Below are 18,869 nucleotides of genomic sequence, written 5' to 3'. Positions count from 1 at the left end.
GCTGGTCTTCTGAGTTGGGTTAAATGTGGTCATCTTGTCTCATCTCGTGCCGAGCGATGCTCGCACGCCCATATTCCCAAACCTAGCTCGCCACCTGCCCCCCTCACTTCCCGTCTTCTCTACCGCTCTCTCTCCTTTCAATCCCGCAATAATTTGTCCCCAAGAGAACATTACAATTTGTCAACGAGGGCTGCAGTTTACCGTCATTAAACAAACGCAGCTCTTGGCCAAGCGCAGACTTAAATTATGCCAGGTCCTTGTCCAATTACTGTGTTGCGGCACAGGCATGCCTGGCTGAACAGAGACATGTGATTTTGTCTGACAGCTTCCTCTCCAAATCGCACTTTTTCTGCATTGCATCTTAATTGCAGCTGACTCTTCTGCAAGAGGCCCACAGTGGAGAGTGGCAGCTAGCCCGGCTAACTGCCAGCGAGAGCAGCCTCATTTCTCGTTAAGACTTACAGTGGCGGCCTACGAAGGTCAAGGATAATTTGTCATATTTTGAGGGAAGTGAACCGAGAGCTGTTGTGCCATCCTCTCGATCTGCAGCTGTTGCAGGCAGGTAACGTTGGCAGGTTGGATGTGTGAAGCGACAGCGTAAAATGCTAGCGTTTTGCCTGTATCGTATTCGGTCAGTGTAAATGTGTAAGGCTCACAGAAGGATCAGGTGCCAGACTAGTCGGCATTTTCCTCATGAGTGCCCTGAGTGAGATTTTGCAGTACACTGAATGATTTCACTGAGGCTTTTCCACAATCTTACCAGCATGGGCGATAGACCGATAAAATGAAGTAGTAAAGAAAAGCCTTTTACTTAAATGGAAAAGAAACGTTTTTTTAACAATGTAACAAATTCTTTCTTCAGTTTTAGATTACAGACTCATGCATTTGGCAGTATGGAGGGCTCATGATCAGTGCTAAATAAGTTTGGTGTTTCTAGGCCAATGCTTTAATACAGTAAAAGCCGCAGACAAAGTTGCTTCTTTCAGGAACAAAATTACATAGATTTGAACAAGATTCACCTCAGTGAGCGATTTTGCATCAGTACCTTTCAAAGTGAGCCAAAACTTAGCGTTGAGTTCAACTTCAGTGTGTGTATACTCTCATCCAGGGCTGCACTGCTTTTTCTTTTCTAGTCGGTTCCTTTGGGTAGCAAATATTGTACCGTAACAATTATCACTTTATTAGTAGATTACAGATTCATCTGTTTAGCAGTGCTAGTGCTAATGATAAGTACGGAATGTGGAGCTCCTAGGTAACTTGACTCCAAAATGGAGCCTCAGTAGCTTAAAGAGTCATAAACGACTCTTAAACGACAATAATGGACAATCATCAAAAAACGAAGAATTGTTACCCAAAAAAAAAGATGACTCTGCATGACTGCTGTCATTTTCAGGTCGTTGAAAAGACGTCTAGAAAAAAAACCATCCATCTACGTTAACATCTAAATTAAACATGCTGCAATGAAGTGATCGCTTCATGCCTCTCTTCCTTTTCCAAGACATAAATATATTGAGTTTTTGAGCAGCAGCGATTATGCTCAGAAAGACTAGTTGGGGTTTGTAGACAATGTGGTCCTACAATTTTCATAGCTATATTAGGTGCTAAATAAAAGAAATCTAATCAAATCAATGAACTGCCAACCAAATTTAGCCTGAAAATCTACTTCCATATGTTGTCTGGAGCTGGGTGGGTAGTGAGTGCACCACACTGGGTCTTAGATGTTTCCAGTATTAGGTAAGATAACATGGAGCATTGGGTGATGAATGCCCACACGGTCACAATGAACACCTTGTGCCTCGTAAATATGACCATATTGATATTGTAGAAACAGGAAAGTCCAAGTGTACAGACATGTGCATGGGCAATGTGAGGCCAGGCAGCCTCATATGCCCATTAAAACATGTCCACCAGCCAACGAGAGAGTCACTGTTTTCACAGCGGTCAGCCCACCCTGGATAAACCCTCAAACAGCTGGTTAGTCTTTCACACTCTGGCTGTGACAGACACGCATCACCTCAGTGCCTACACAGAACACGGTGTTGCCTGGGCTCAGTATAAGCTGACAGACTGGTATATAAATGCTGGACCAAGCACCTTGTGTAAGTAAGAAAGACATTACTGACCCCCCCCACATCCAGCCAGAGGCCAATTAGCCCCATGTAAAAGGGCTAGATATGGAGCATCCTGAGCATGATAATCTGTGCTGCAGCCATGAGCAAGCCCTGAAATGTAAACACCACCACATACAGAACTCTCATGAAGAGCAGCATGGTTTGAGTGTGCAACAGGGGCAACGAGGCCACCATGGACCTGCTGCCCAGGGACATGGCTATGAACTGTATGGTGTGTGACGGAGACGGCCTGCTTTGGTCTCAATTTCTGTGAGGCTTAAAATCTGGACATGGTCTAACAACCTGCTTGTGTCCCTGAGGGCCTGTTCTGTGGAGGGGTACGTAGCAGTCAGTCATTGATCGTAGAAACTTCATTCGCTTTGCCATCACCTTGTAAAAATCCTTGGAGGATCCAGGGAAAATGAGGAACAGCCCACGATTTAACTGGAGATCTGACAAGGAGGGAATGACTCTGGCCGAAGCCGGTCAGTGGCGGGTACTCTTGTATAGCTCTTGGGTAGCAGTTGGTCTTGGGTTGTGCCCGGTCCCAGTGGGGAGTCTAATAGCTTGTGTGCTCAAACAGGCATTGCTGTAAAGGGCAGAAAGCATGATGATTTCCCAGCACTCTCTGGTCTGCATGTTTCTGCCAGACCAAACACATGTCCAGGCACCAGGGGTGGGAGTGTGCCTCTGCACAGATCAAGCAGAGTGGACTGCGTGGGACTAGCATGCCCACCAACCACCCAAAATCCTGCCATAAGACCCATGGTTAGAAAGGACGCATTCTGAAGTTCCTACAATGCTCTTTCTGCTTCAGTGTCTGTTGGGGGTGTTCGTAAGGCAGTGAGCAGAAGGGATAGTGTGGGATAGGATAGTCTTGTGTGCAGTGTTGTGTGCTCAGGCATTCTGAACTGGGGCGGCAGCTGTTCGCTCTTCATCAGGTGAAACGACCACAGAGGCAATACAAGAACCCACTGGCAGCATAAAAGCAAGCCTGTACTTCCCAGCATTCACTGTGGAAGACACCTAAACATCTAAACAGCTGGACTCATGGGCAATGCGGAGAATGCTTCACCGTCTAGGAAGAAGCGGGTTGTGGCTCTGAGGCAAACGAGACAGACTTTGTCGACTCCACCTCATAAAGAAAGCCTGTATCGGACATGGCTGTTGAGAGAATTGTGCTAGTTAGCCACGCTGAGGGGAGAACTAGCTGTAAAACCCAGGGAAATAGCAGCCAGTTAGCAGGTACTGATACTTGATTTACTTGTCCACTGCTTTAACGTTGAGCATGATTTTTTGGTATGTAGTTCATAGAAGCCCCCCCCCCCCAGTAATTTAAATGGTAGCAAAGACCACAAAATAAACATGCTAAAGTAAAAATACAGTTGGTAAAAAATATTGGAGGATATGTATACAGTAATGAGAGTAATTGCCATTTATTACTTCATTACCTCTGAAAAACAGCCATAAAGCAGCTTCTGCTAGTTTCTACTGTAAAGCACAGCACCAGACGGTCTGCAGGTACCACACATTGCCACCAGCTCACTCTAAAGCTGTGCAGAGTCGTGTTTTCCTGCATTTGTCTATTTAACCGATAATTAGATAAATATTCTATGAGTTAATTAGGCTGTGTTTGGACCCAAGGACCCCTCCATATTTCACACTTTGTCTAGACACCCCTTCTGATTAGTGAATTCTGCCACTTACGGTACACCCATAACAGATACAGGCTTTTAACTGTACACACAGCTTGCATCGGAAAGAATCAGCAATAGAATTGGTCACACTGGAGAAGATGCACCGAGCAAAATGCTGAAATGGTGTTCTCTGGAGTGATAAAGCTCCATAAAATACCTACGGCATGCTTCTTCAATTCCAATTGCTTTCCAGCACAGTTTGGTGTCCTAACAGTACCTGTTCTCACTAAGGCTCTTGCGGCTGAACGCAATTAATTTCTCACAGCAATATTCCAACATGTAACGCTTTCCCAGGAGAGTGGAGGTTGTTCTTGCAGCAAAGTAGGATTAAACCCCCTATGAATATCCTTGAATTCAGAAGAAATGCTGGATGTAGACTTGTAGATGTAAGGTCCTTTTAATTCCCTATCCGAGGGCACCCCTCATCTACCTCCTCTGTCCACCCTAATGTGCACAGACATACACACACACCATTCCTGTGAACTTTTGACCATGCCTCTAGTTAACTATTAATGAAGTGATTGAAAAAAATGTACAAGGAAGAACTGCAGTGCTTTGCGGCGGAAGGCCGAGAGCATGGAGAACAGACGCTGGTGAAATAGTCATAGACACACAACTGCTTCCTATTTAAAATGGCCTATTAACCTACTGGCTTCTACAGTCCTCTTTCTGGTAGACAACTGCAAGTATCCTTGATTCAGCCATGCAGCTTTCTGACCTTCAGAGCCACTAGTCAGAAGTCATGAGAGTAGGCAGAAGTGGATCATTACTTTTCCTTTCCCCAATATCGACATTAAAATCCTGAGTATCCAATACAGATATAAAACTACTATGCTTTAAAATGAGCAATTTCCATCTACATGTAGGCCATCATGCTAAAACACAGAAATACTAATAACATGACAGTGTGAGTGTGTGCCATTTCAGACTACATTTGTTACAGGATTGGATCGGATTCTGATACCAGATCGACGCCATGCCAGACATTGAATCCAGCTTTTGTGGTGGATATCAGCACGATACAACTACCTGATATCAAACTGACGCCATTCAAGGCAGGTACCGGCCCAGTACCACTACCTGATACCAGACTGATGCCTCGTAGACATTGAATCCTGCTTTTGTGGCGGATATCAGCCTGATATCACTACCTGGTATTAGATTGGTACCTTATCAGAGACATGTGATCCAGCATTTTCTGTAGATATCAATCGGAAACCTCTACCTGACATCAGATTTACGCCACGCCATCTAGATTTCGAGGCGGATATCGTCCCGATACCACTACCTGATATCAGATTGGTGCCATCTTCAAGATTGACTTGAGTAAAAGACAGACAAGATGCTTAATTTCAACATTTAATTATAGACAAAATGTTCTATGTCATTCTTTATGTACACATATAATTACAACTCCAGTTATAATTTGAGAACTTTTTTCTTTTTTTCACACATCTCAGTTGTGCTTAATTTAAGGTTTGTTCGTGGTGACATTCCCCATCTTACATACAAAAAGAAACTGCGGTGAGCTCCCACTGTAAAAGCCTGGGATACTTCACCTGCCAAGCAAGTCATTCAGAAACAGAAAGGGCATTCACATTATTGTCCATCATATGTACAAAAAACAAGAGCGCATCTGCAGCTACATTATACATATTAACAAACTACAGACCTCGGTATCTACAGTGATTACTGTACAGAGAGCTGATGCTGGGAACAGGGAATGGGTGTACAATGAGGGAGGAGGAGTTCTGTTTGAGGCTTGAAACATCATGAACAGTCTTCTAATTGGCGTCCACACTAAGAGACCAGCTCCTTGGATAACTTGGCTCCACCCCGTTTGTATGTGTGTGTGTGTGTAACTGTAGTGCCAGTGCGCTTCATAACCCTTAGCTTCACTGCACTACTCATCATGTATAGTCTAAAACACACTTCAGTGTTGCTTTCTACTGCGCAGCTGCTGAAGTGGACAGATTCATACTCAGTTCTTCAGGAGCTGCCATGCTGTTGGTGCTACCTCACGGTTTAATGTAGCTTTACATTTGATCCATAAACCGGAAAGGCAATTTCCCACCGTAATCACACATCACTCTCGACCCTGGTGTGATTTAGCCGCGGTGGGTCTCGTATGGTTGCGTGCGCTCTGAAGGAATGCACTGTGATGTTTGTGAATGCTCAGTGTCACCTCAATCATGGCTCATATAGCTCATATCACAAGAAAACTGACAGACAGGCAATGGCAGACACAAACCCCAATCTCAATTCCAACCATAAAGCTCTGCACACGACAGACATGATATACTGTAAACCTCAGCGTGACTGCGGAATAGAAACCCTTATGGAAAAATGAGCAGGATGGAAACCTTATACTGTTGCAAAAGCAATTTCTGAAGGCAGAAAATCAGTAGACGAGTAGAACGTACTGCACCAGAATATTCACTACTAAAGGAATCAGGAATTGAAGGTACATGGGTGTCAAATCTACAACCTAAACAAAAACAATGCCTTCCAAAGGAACGTGCAGGACCTCTGAAAAAACACTTTTTAATGGTTGTAAAAAAAAAAGAAAAAAAAAAGAAAAAAGAAAAAAAAGAGATGGCCCAAGAATTCTAATCGCGAGATGCGATGCTTCCCTATCAGCAGCCAGAGCCCGAGAGAGCACAATTGGCCATGCTCTCTCTGGGTGGGAAGATGGTGCGGTCTTCTCTCATCACTCCTATTGTAATGCTAGCTGTGGATGACTTTGCATGCATTAGAGAAGGCATGCCAGTGATGGGCGTCCTAGTGAGTGAGTGGGTTAATTGGCTCAGCTAAACTGGGGAGAAAATTGGGCAAAAAAACCTTAACTTGATGCAAAGGTTCCGGCATCAAGAGAAGTGTTTAAAGTTCTTCACACTCACATCTCTACTACAAAGAAGGCAACCTAAAGTGGGAAAGCTCTTCTGTGGGATCACTCAAAGAATCATCTTCTGTGCAGTCTTTGTTTTTACGAGTGCGAGCTCAGTGAAGCGTCAATTTGGCTCTAGTTTGGCTTTCTAGTGGCTAGGTACAGAGAGTGAACAGGTGGAGAAAATGGAGAGGTTTCCTCCCTCAAAAAAGAAGAATCATTTCTTGGCTGCCACACAAAAAACTCAAATCTCCAAAATAGCAACATTTTGGAGCATTTCTATTGGTCCATTCATCCTAAAACTGGAACCATTCAGGACACCAAACAGCCAGATTCACATTATGTTTAAAAATGAAAAACACAATACAAGATTTCTGAACGACAGTGAGGATATAAATTCTTCCTATACACACTAATTTAGTCAGGAACTGAACATGATCATGTTTCCTCCCTGCTTCAGATTTCAATGTCACATTTTCCAATCTGACCTTTTCCTCCTCTAAAATCTTCTATTAACCATAATAATCATAACATCCAATACACACGCACTCACACAGCCTAAAGTGCATGCTCACACACACACACACACACACACACACACACACACACACACACACACACACACACACACACTAAATTTAATTGTGAATGGGGTGGCCACTGAGCCGATGTGTGCAGAAAAACAACATGGTCTAAAATGGCATCTGACATTTTGAAAAACCCACAAAAGCTGTTGCTCACAAACCTCTCTGAGGCCTTTGCCTCTGCACTCTCCTGGTTCACTCTGTTTCTGTTCGAGACGGGAACTAAAATGAGTCTGAGAAATGGCCTCAGATCTCAGAGGAGATAAAGAGTGTGTATGCGTGTGTGCGTGCACTCAGAGCAAAACAGAGAGCAAGAGAGGAAAAGGGGGGGAAAAAAACCTCCTGTAGTCTGAAAAACTTTGCTAAAATGCTCCTGATGAAACAAACAAGCAGTAAACAAGGTTCTGCTCAGTAGGAGAGAAGATATAAAAGTGAGTGCAGTGCAAAACTGAAGAAGAATGAATCTGACTGAATCTGACTTTGACCCCATTAGACTGGGGGAAGCACTAGTCCAGTCCTGTTGGATCGACCATCCTGGAGAGTTTGGTTCCAAGCCTAATTTGACACACACATACAATCTGAACATTCGAGTCAGCCGAGTCGGAACAGTCTTCAGCTCTAGACCTTCAGTCTGGTTTCCAGTCCTGGATTTTAAAAGTCACTGACGTCACTGACCACTGACCAGTGGGGCCACCAGCTTAATGACTCCGATGGACAAAATGAAGAATATACATATACACAGTCAAATCAGAATATTATGACAACCCCTGGTTTGGAATATAATCAGCCCATTATATCAGCTTCACTCACCATATAGGAGTTCTTTAATGGTCAGGACAAGACCACCACAGAGCAGTGTATTATTTGGATGGTGGGTCATTCTCAGCACTGCAAGGACACTGACATCATGGTAGTGGTGTGTTGCACTGGTTTGTACTGGTTCAGACACAGCAGTGCTGCTGGAGTTGTTAAACACTGTGTCCACTCACTGTCCACTCTTTTAGATACTCCTACCTTGCAGATTTAAGGTCAGAGACAAAAGCTCATCTGTCGCTGCACTTCGTGTTGGTCTTTCATCAGTGGTCACAGGATACAGCCCACAGGACGCTGGTGGTTGGATATTTCTGGTTGGTGAACTATTCTCAGTGACGCTGAGGTGTAAATACTCCAGCAGCACTGCTGCGCCTTATCCACTCATACCAGTGCAACACACACGAACACCATTACTGCAGTGCTGAGAACGAACCACCCAAATAACACCTGCTCTGTGGTGGTCCTGAGCTTCGAAGAATAGGGTGAATGGAGACTAACCAAAGTATGCTCCTGGTGCTCCTTAAATGGTAAGTGGGTCTGGGGGCGAGTCAGAATATCCTGATGTATGTATATACTTCAGTAATAAAGGAATAGACAACTGTTCCCTGATGTCTGGACCAATTAGGAAACTGACTCAAACCTTGACTAAATCCTATTCTTCTCAAAACCATCTACAGCCATCTTCTGATTGCGCCCCCCCCCCAATAGTTAACTGTTAGCGGAATAATTTCTATTATCAGCACTGACACCAATGAATATTTTAATACTCCAGCCATCACTACTGACTGAAGAAACGTTCTAGACAGAAGCTGTCACCTGCCGTCACATTAGCCCTCGCAGTGAGAACGTTAAACAAATTCCAACAAAATCTGATTTGATTCAGTTAAATCTGTATCTGAACCCACAGGCTCGGAGTCTCAGGTAAGAGAGTAAAAAGTGGCCGGTTTATCATCAGGCTGAAAGTGGATATTTATCAGGCTAATAGATGCTTAAAATAAAAAACAAAAATACACCCTTACTTAAATAAAATAATAAGCGCAGTACCACTCAGAGAAGGACTAGCCAGGATTTCTGCTATTATTGTGTTCAATTAAACCCAGAACAAGATCCTAAAAGGCCAAATGATATAGATGAATTTCATTGCATTCAGCAACAAGAAACTTAGTGAGGTCCGAATGTTGAATGATCACCACCCCACCTCATCCCAAAAGTACTGGACTGAGAACATGCATTCCAGAGAACACCGTTCCACTGCTCCACAGCTCAATGCATGGGGGCTTTATACCCCTCTAGGCCACGCCTGACATTAGTCATGGTCCCAGTAGGTTCATGTTTATCTCCTCCAGAGAGTCCTATTCTATTGGCAATACTTCTCTACAATGACTAGACAAGCTATGTATGTGCATTTGCACATCTGTGTCAGCAGTGGGTGCAACATGGAAGGGATGTCCACAAACATGTGGACATGTAGTCCTGCATTTAACAACCTACTACTCTTCAGGGTGGAAGATGACCAGGACTGGACTTGTATTAGACTATCCATTCCCACTCATGGAAACATGCATTTACGCATTTACACACACACACACACACACACACGCACACGCACGCACGCACACGCACGCACACGCACGCACACGCACGCACACGCACGCACACGCACGCACACGCACGCACGCACGCACACACAGAGATTCGAAAAGAACAGCTGCAATCAGAGCCACGACTTATGGGACACAGACCCTGTGCCATCGCCCACTTGCGTGCAAATGAGGGAGCATGGGTTGGCATGTGTGCAATCAAAGCGAGTGTGTCCGGGAAGGTAACGTGTGTAATAGCTATGGGCGGTCTGGCTGTGTGTTGCCGTGGAGACCATGTTGCAGCAGTGCAGGGGTACCTCCTCCTGAGTGTAAAAAGGGACTAAAACAACAGTAATAAGTTAAATATCATATAACGGATGCAGGAGAGAAGTCCTATCTGCAGTCAGTCTGAGGAAGGAGAGGGTTCCACATTTCATTTCTCTCTCATCTGTCCATTCCTCTCTGCCGCTCCTCTTCTCTCTCTCACTTTTTTTTTCCTTTTTTTTTTTTTTTTTTGGAGTACATTCCATTGGCCGGGAGAGTTTCTCTCAGTTCCTCCAATCAATCATAGAGTTCTTGCAGAACGTCAGACCCTTGGTCCACCAGAGTGTGTGTGACCCCCGCCATGTGTGTTGCGGTGGTCCGTGGCTCAGTCCAGGCGGAGGTCAAAGCTCAGGAGTTGGGTAAGCAGAAGGTGGTAAAGGTCAGATGCACGTAGCGGGCTGTGCTAACGGCTGCTGCTTGCGGTTGCGCAGTCCTCCAGATTTCTCCTTATAGCCCCCACACAGCTGCTGAGACACGTCCACCAGCGCACTCGCCACTGCCAGACCTAAGAAATGGATAGAGTGAAGAGGGGGGCGGGGGGGTAGAGAGATTTTTTTTTTTTTAATAATCTCTAAAACCAGTGGCCTGCAGGGGTTGTTTTACAACGGCCACAACCTCAATCTGGTCCAGCAGAGAACGTTTAGTCTTTAATAGCCTGAAACCTATTAGTTTTATCTAGCCTCTAATCTCGGTTAGAAGTGGTCTGCACTACAAGTATTTGTCAGCAGTTTTCAGACACAACCACTGAATGCTGTGTTTTAATGAGCCTACACTGCTCGTGTTTAGAAGCAGACACCTTTTTTGAATTTTGCAACACAACTCTTTAATCAGCTATGGAAACTACAAGCGTTGAATTCCAGCTGTAAAATAATATCTCCAGGATTTTCACAGATCAGCCATAACTAACACAGCCAGATATTACAGATAACGTCAGACACACTGATTCACTCAAACATTCTCCTCTATTTAATTCCAACATTTGCTGCAACAAGACCTATAAGCATTTGGTGCTGAGACTAATTCCAACATGCTACACAATCTTAACCACCATATTTTAAGGATTTGAGACAGAACCTTTCAGCTCGTCATCGTCCTCTGCACAAGTGGCCTGCACTGGGATGGTCACCTGTACGGTGTGAATGGTTTATAGACTTCTGTTCCAGTGTGCAAACTGGAACTGTCTCAGAAACTCTGATATTTTCAAAAATGCTTGAAATTCTGGCCAATGAATCTCACCAATGAGAGCATGAAACACAATCCTCTGGGAGCAAGGTGTGACCTACCGAAATAAACATGGCACAGAGGTTAAAGACAGTTTTGGAGTAATGATTCGACACTGCTCACTGCCACTCTGAGCAACCAGAGTCAATATTTACAGCTGACAAGAGCATACTGAGAGTCTAGCAATAGAAAAAGATGACTGTTGTTTTATAAAGGTCAAAAAATAGTTTTCTGAGAAAGATCATATTTTTTACTACTTCCTGTATCTGCACTGCTGAGAACTGTGTTTCAACTTCCAGTTTGGCACAAGACAGACGCTTCTCAAGCTGTTTTCATGAAATGGCAGGATTTTCATCACACGTCTCTCAAGGCAAAAAACTGTGGAGTGTGTAATCATCTGCGATTTCTCAAACAGTGCGCACTCTACTACATCTACATAACAGGCCACCAGCAATCATGCCCACTGAAAGCAGAGGGGCGATCCGGCATTCGATTCACCACTTTTTAAAAGTACTGGGGCAGCATTCCACCAGTTTATGATTCATGGTTCTGTTGCTTATGTCAGGAAAAAAAAACAACCCTCCAACCTATCTGAAGTGCACAGAGGTGAAACTCAAAGGCAGAACCAATTAAAATCTGCATTTCAGCAGGGGGGGGGGCATTACTCAAACAGTGAAACCTGTGTAGGGATCCCTGGGCTTGTTAGTCTGGTAATCTGGTGTTTTTAAATGTGGTGCTGAATTAACACACAGTCGTGGGTGTGTTTACACTTGCATTTGTGTGTGGCTTGGCTTTATCCAGATATAATCCCGATACTCAAGACGGATAAAGTGAGCGTAACCAACGTAGTAAGTCCGTAAGTAAGAACGTAAGTTTCAGCCGCAAGATTCTCAAACATAAGAAATGCAAGAAAATATATTGAAGTACTGTGATATTGTTTTGCAATATTGTATCAATTAAAAAAAATACAGAATTGATTATTAGTTTACATTTACGATTGGTGACAGAAAGTGGCTCTTTTTGTGTTTAAAAACTCAGTTGTACTTAGTTGTATAATGCTTATAATGCTTTGCTGTATTGTGATATATATTGTATTACCAGGTGCCAATAAATAGCTCCATCAAAGACAGTGCATGTAGTGTGCAAGGAATGTGTTACATTGGCACAGCTAATTTAGTTAAGGTTTGGCTTTCATAATTATGCACCCCCCCCCCCCCCCCACCCCCACCAAGTGCTATGAGAAACGTTAGGGACTGAAGAGAGACACCAACCTGACTGTCCAGGAGTTGGTATGCCTCCTGGGCCTCTGGGTAATCTGATGAAGATGGACAGCACTGCTGCCTTATTCCCAAAACAGGGCTCCAGGGCTATGGGCTTTGGCACTGCCTGCAGACACGGACATGCAAAAACAAGAACATGCCACTAATTATTCAATAACAACATGTGTAGAATACTGTTCCAGCACTGCAGACACAGGACACACACACACACACCTCATGAATGCATCCTAAAATAGGTCAATATAAGTTTAATTACTGTGGTCTCTATAGTCAGAGATTGTGTGTGTGTGTGTGTGTGTGTGTGTGTGTGTCTGTGTGTGTATGAAATCCCTGGCCAGGGTTAAAAGCACACATCCCCTCCTCTGCTTTTGGCACAACTTCAGTCTCGCACTCACTAAACACATTCCAACACTGACCCATTTTATCATTTATTCTGCCCTCACTCCCCAAGGCTTACTCGCCAGTGTAATACTCTCTCTCTCGCTCGCTCGCTCTCGCTCTCTCACACACACGTATATTACTGCACATTCACCCACTGTTCAAGCACACACACTCTTCCTTTTACTTTCCACCCTTTAAGCCAAATCTTATCCTATTGTAGACTGTTCTCTTTCTCACTAAATGCAAGAGGAAAACCTCATTTATCTCCTCAGTCCTCCCACCATGTACACGCACACACCCACCCACCCACACACTTCAAATTCAGGGGGTGACAGTAAAAGAAGAAACACCTCATAAAATTCAATTACCGCCTCAGAGAAGAACTGTGTCTGGGAATGGAACACTGCCTATGTCTGTGTCTGTGTGTGTGTGTGTGTGTGTGTGTCCATTCTGTTTGGGCTTGGGAGATTATCTGAGGCAACCAGACTGAGCCAGCAAAACACAGGTTCTGTTTAATTAACTCTTACAAATAAAAAGGGGGAGGAGTGGGGGAGGAGGGAGAGAGACGGAGAGAATAGAAATTAGGCCTATAGAGAAAGAGAAGGAAGCTACTGGACTGCAACAAGTATGCCATTAAGTCTTCCAAGGCTTCAGAGAAAGTCTAGGAAACACCCAGGAGTTTTTAAAGAAACAGCAACAGAACCCATTACTCAGAATTATTTCAGAACTCTGCTGCCTATCGAAGCCAGTATGCCTGTGGCTTGACAGAAGGCAGACAAAACGATTTTATGTGAGCAGAGTGTGAGTTTAGCCAATTCTATTTGAATTTTAGGGATAAGGTGGGACATACTGAGGCCAAGATTTATTCAAAGAGCAAAGAGGTTTGGAACTACTGACAGAAATCTACCTTGTTTTCAATAATCTTTACTGGGTGATTCTCAGATGAGGGCAGTATCTCTGCCTATTAACATTTTATTTGATAAAGCCTTTACTTTTTTACTGTTATACATTTATGAGGAAATTAAACTACTCATTTGTTCCCTTTATTAACGTTTGTCTACCAATTCCTTACTTGTGCACTTTTGCTTAACTAGAAGTGTAACGGATTACACAACAAACATGATCAGTCTGAAAATATTTTGTTACTGCTTTGTTTTCTTGTCTGTTTGTTTTAGTGACTTTTATTTTGATATGGTTTGTTTGTTGGTTTGTGTTGGTGACTATTTTGACACGGTTTGATTGACTAACTCAAAGGTTTCTCCTTTTTACACTCCAACTCTTCACACTAGTATACCTCTGCACTTCAATCGCACACCAGAGTGATGTCAGTGCAGATGTGAGGACATGCTTAGTGTGTTGCCTTCTGCTCCGTTCACGTGACAGACAGCTGCTCAGTCTGTATGTTTTCACTGCAGCTCTGCCTCCAGACTGAGGGAATTATTACTGTTAAAAGTAACAGCTGCAGGAAAACTGTATCCCACACTGTTATGGTTAAACTTTGGTAATTAATCGGCAGGTCATGTGCGTCCCGAGCAGTCGTACAGATCACAGATTAATCCATGATCCATTACACCACTACCAGTCACATTAGCTTTACCCTGTTTAGAAATGTATTTAAGTATTATAGAGTAGTGTAACCAGTATGTAATGTCGCAATCATTTCTATAACTACATATTGTCTGCGGTGATGTAAATTTGCAGGAGAAGGAAAACGGAGCACGATCAGTAGAGGCATGCATGTTGTGCGAAGTCTGGTGATAAGAGGCTAATGCAGCCATTAAGAAATGAAGAAATGTCTATTATGACCCTTTTAACTCCAGCGCAGGGCTTTCCCCTCCTCTAACCAAACCACTTCATCTCCTAGAGGGCTAGTAAATGGACTAATCAAGTGGATCAGGTGTGTTGGAAGCAGCGAAAAAAAAACACTTGCAGGGCACGGGCTACTCCAGGATAGAAGTCTGTACAAGGCCGGTTTGCCTCGACCAAACTGCAGGTCGCGCATGATCCGCAAAGTAATTGGCAGGCAGGATCAAATCTGCAGCACTGCGCTCATAGCGGGCAAAAAGACAACAGGTTGTGGATTAAAGCGGGTGGGTTTTATTGTTGGCTGGGAGCTGAGAGAAGCAGGCTTGGGCGGTGAGATTATTAGCTGCTTGCAGAAAAGGGAGGCAAGAACAAAAAAAGGCTGCAGGTGTGCTGCAGAGAAAAACACCTTCAATCAAGCTTGTGTTTAACCTCTGATGTAGGAGCCTAATGAAGCAATACAACCTCTACTAGAATGACTGGAGCTCTAAATAAATTAGCATATTTTAAAATGATTGCAAACAAACTGACTGAACAGCACAGATAATCCCATGAAGAATTATTTATAAAAAATAAAAAAATTGGACAGGAATGTTAAAGACAAGACCAAGTGTGGGCTCTGTTTTGACCGGCTCAATATGGATGGAGAAGGAATATGGGCGATACCCCAATTTATTTGACAGCAAAGGTTTCCTTCTTAAACACCTCCCATGAAAATCAAACTGCTTTTTGATGGCAGATGCAGTACTTTAACCAGAGACATTACAAATTAGGGAACCGGCCACTGGTTGAAACATGATTGGGGGTTCTCGGTTTATGGATAAAGTCTTGGCTTTTCTCAAACAGAGCCATCCAGCTTGCTGGTTACACCACAAGCAGAGGCAGACTTGCCTTTAAGGACTCGGACGTTAACATTAACTGTAGCAAGGCCCCACGAGGACCTTTTATGATTGCTGGAGGCTGCTTTTGGGCCGACCTATCCAGGTTGGCAGTACTTCTAAATGTCCTCCACGGTGGAGCGGCTGATTTCTGTTCCGAGATCTTATAAGACAGCTTATTACGGACAAATGGACTGACCCTCCTTTTCAGCTGCCTGATGCTGAAGACATCTGTTGTACAAGTACACTAATTCAGCTATTTTAGCCCCACATGTGGATACATCGGGTGATCATGGTCACACTGGCCGTTTGGTCCTTTCAGCAACACAAACCCGTTCACTTGGTCAAGGTCACTGCGGCTGCTGGTCCTTTCAGCGGGTCTGAGATGGTGATGATGAAATTCTTTCGTTTTTTCAGCATAAACCCACGGGAGGCCAAGGACAGGGTGTATCAGCTAGCCGCCGGTGAGAAAGCATTCAGCGCCACACTGCAGCACATGGGGCAGGGAGCACCAAAGTGTCATTTGTTTCCTTTCCTCCTTCCACTTGCTCCATTTAATGACACCCTCTTGTCTCCTCTGCAAGATTTGACGCAACTTGTATTTCTTGGAAATCTTTCAAGTGGAGGCATGAATATGTGGCAGGGAGAGGGAGCAAAAGAGAAAAAGAAAAAGCGAGAGAGGTAGAAAGAGAAAGCACATGGAAGAGGGGTAAATCTAAATTGAATCTTTGCTTCAGGGCAGTCTTTGCTATCCTGGGAGAAAACATGGGGAGTTCCAATGAAAAGGGGGAAGATGAAGAGCATAAAAAGATACACAATTTGCCTAGGAACACAAACACACACAACCGATCAGATCTAGCTATATTCAAGAGTGATGCATTGCTACACACACACACACACACACACACACACACACACACACACACACACACACACACAGTCCTCAGTCTTGTTATGTGCCTTTCCAGTGTCATTTTAGAAACAGTTCGAGTGAGACTTCAACACTGAAAAGCATGAACTTGTGAATCTGCTGGACACCCAGGTCCTGCGGGGAAACACTGGCAGCTTTAGAAGAGTGCAAAATGGCCTCAGAGACCAGCTGACTCAGCTTGTTAACAAGGATGTGCGGTTGATGGTCGGGCCTCATGATGCGGCCATTAACGCAGTCTCGGACACAGCCACGATGTCCACTGTCCAAGGAGGTCACACTCACCTTCACATTTCCACCAATCAGGTCGGGCGGCTCCTCGTCCGTCTCCAAGGCAACGTTGATGGTGGCGAACGGCCGACTGGCCATCTGCTGCATCTCTCTCAGGAGTTGCTGAGAAAGTAGAGGAGAAAGAAGATAATGCAGCAATCCACACACACACACACACACACACACACACACACACACACACACACACACACACACACACACACACACACACACACGAGCAAGAAACAAACATTAACACTCAAACCAAATTGGAAAAGCGTCAGCGTGGAATCGTAACCACTGAAATAAGCTTGTGCTCTGCCCGCACATATACACAATGAGGGATCTTTTAACAGTCCATCAGAGACCACTAAAATGTGGCTTTCCAGCCAGAGAGTGACAGAGGAAGAGAGACAGAAGCCTCTTCACAGTCAACCACTCAATTAGAACTCCCCACTGTATGACTGTATGACTGTCTGACTGACGCTGCGTGTCCGCAAGCGCTTTCCATCCTAACACACACAGACTTTCATAGATGGAGTTCCAGGAACGGAGCAACTGTATAGAACTCTCACACACTCCAACAGCATGTCCCTAAGCAGTACATCAAAGGGCATATTTATGGAAATGTTTTAGAACGCTGAGAAAAAAGGAGAAGAAAGAAAAAAAGAAGAAAGAAAGAAAGAACAAGAAAAGAAAACAAAGGAGTGAACAGAAGTGCAGTCTGAGCAGTGAACTGGGCCACGTCTCCCAAAAGCACCTCAGTGCAAAGTAGGGGCGCCATAAGAACCGATACTTCTGTACCAGGTCAATACCAAAATTCTAAAACGTGACTGTGCTTGTTTTTCAGAGACGTGCGAGTAGGAGGGGCGCTGAAAAGGATCACACACACGTGGACTGACTGTTCTAGGGAGTCGCAAAAGTGTCCAAAGGCAACAGATGACATGTTGACTCACTAAACATCAAAACATTCCACATTCAAACTCTGAATTTTTTTCTGACATTTTTGAGGGACAGAGAGAGACCAGAGCTGAACAGCTCAGCTCAAGAGCTCCACCTGTAATGAACGAAGACAGGAGTCCGAAGGGGGAGGGGTAACATAGCTGCGGTCACAGCTGGACTGGCAAATAAGAAAGAATGAGGAGAGAAGGGCTGTTTAAATTTTAGAATAAAAGTCCTGAGACCAGACACCACAATGTTTTTGGTGTTTATGTGCATATTAAAGGATATTCAGATTTTTTATTGCATGTAGACTACTGTCAAGTATTATATAAAGAACCTATTGGAAACATCCTTGTCAATCTAAAAATACAATGTGCAATGTGTCTTATGGTCTAAATATCTAAACGTTGTTTATATGTACATTTTGACTGAAGAGATGTTTGAGTAGCCCAGGATATCCTTTAAAAAACAAACAAACAAACAAACAAACACATCTGGCATGTGTGACTGTAAATATAATACAAATATTTTGTCATTTGTAGACAAATATAGGTATGCAAAATTATCAAAATATCCAGTACAGTCCTGAGAGTTAGTGTTTTATTACCAACTAAACGTTATATCAGAATCAGAATCAGAATCTCTTTATTTCACCAAGTATGTTACCCATACAAGGAATTTGTCTTGGTGAGAGCAACACGCATGACAAGTAACAAAGAAACACAGAACACAGTCTTAAACTAAAGGAAAATGACACTAAACAATAAATAGGGTAGGGGATAAATTAAAAAAAAAAAAGTAGAAAGTACTAAAGGTAATAAAGGTAATAAAGGTAATAAAGAGCTGAAAAATATATTTACAGAAAAGAAAAGGACATCTATTACTAACAGTTAGTGTTGTTTTGTTACTTGAACATAAAACTTGTATTTTTTTGTTGTGGTATTGAAATTTGTACACAAAATCCAATAAATCTTAGTTGTAGTGGCACTGTAAAACAAATTTCTGGTATTGTGACATCCTTAGTGCGAAGATCAACTTGGGTGGTAGAGAAAGTGTTTAGTGTGATGCTCACTTGACCATTTAAGGATCTTTGTGCTATGACGTTTTCGGAAACCCAGTCCTGAGCAATACGGCCTACAGGATGAGGCGGAAGCTCTGAATGTAACAATG

General features: G+C 43.6%; 1 protein-coding gene across 1 annotated transcript in view; it reads right to left on the bottom strand.

Moving 5' to 3' along the window:
• Positions 1-5,154: 5,154 nt before the first annotated feature.
• atrn (attractin) overlaps positions 5,155-18,869 on the bottom strand; it is an 85,935-nt gene continuing 72,220 nt past the window's right edge. Inside the window, exons 27-29 of the mRNA XM_072677831.1 lie at positions 16,773-16,880; positions 12,489-12,603; positions 5,155-10,501 (exon numbers count right to left, since the gene is read on the bottom strand). Coding sequence (XP_072533932.1) covers positions 10,377-10,501; positions 12,489-12,603; positions 16,773-16,880 — 348 coding nt within the window. The 3' untranslated portion in view covers positions 5,155-10,376. The remainder of the gene's footprint in view (positions 10,502-12,488; positions 12,604-16,772; positions 16,881-18,869) is intronic.

The sequence above is a fragment of the Salminus brasiliensis genome, chromosome 4 (genome assembly GCF_030463535.1).
Source record: "Salminus brasiliensis chromosome 4, fSalBra1.hap2, whole genome shotgun sequence".
Classification (NCBI taxonomy): Eukaryota; Metazoa; Chordata; class Actinopteri; order Characiformes; family Bryconidae; genus Salminus; species Salminus brasiliensis.
The sequence above is the reverse complement of the archived record's forward strand: the minus strand, read 5'-3'. Positions and strand labels throughout refer to the sequence as shown.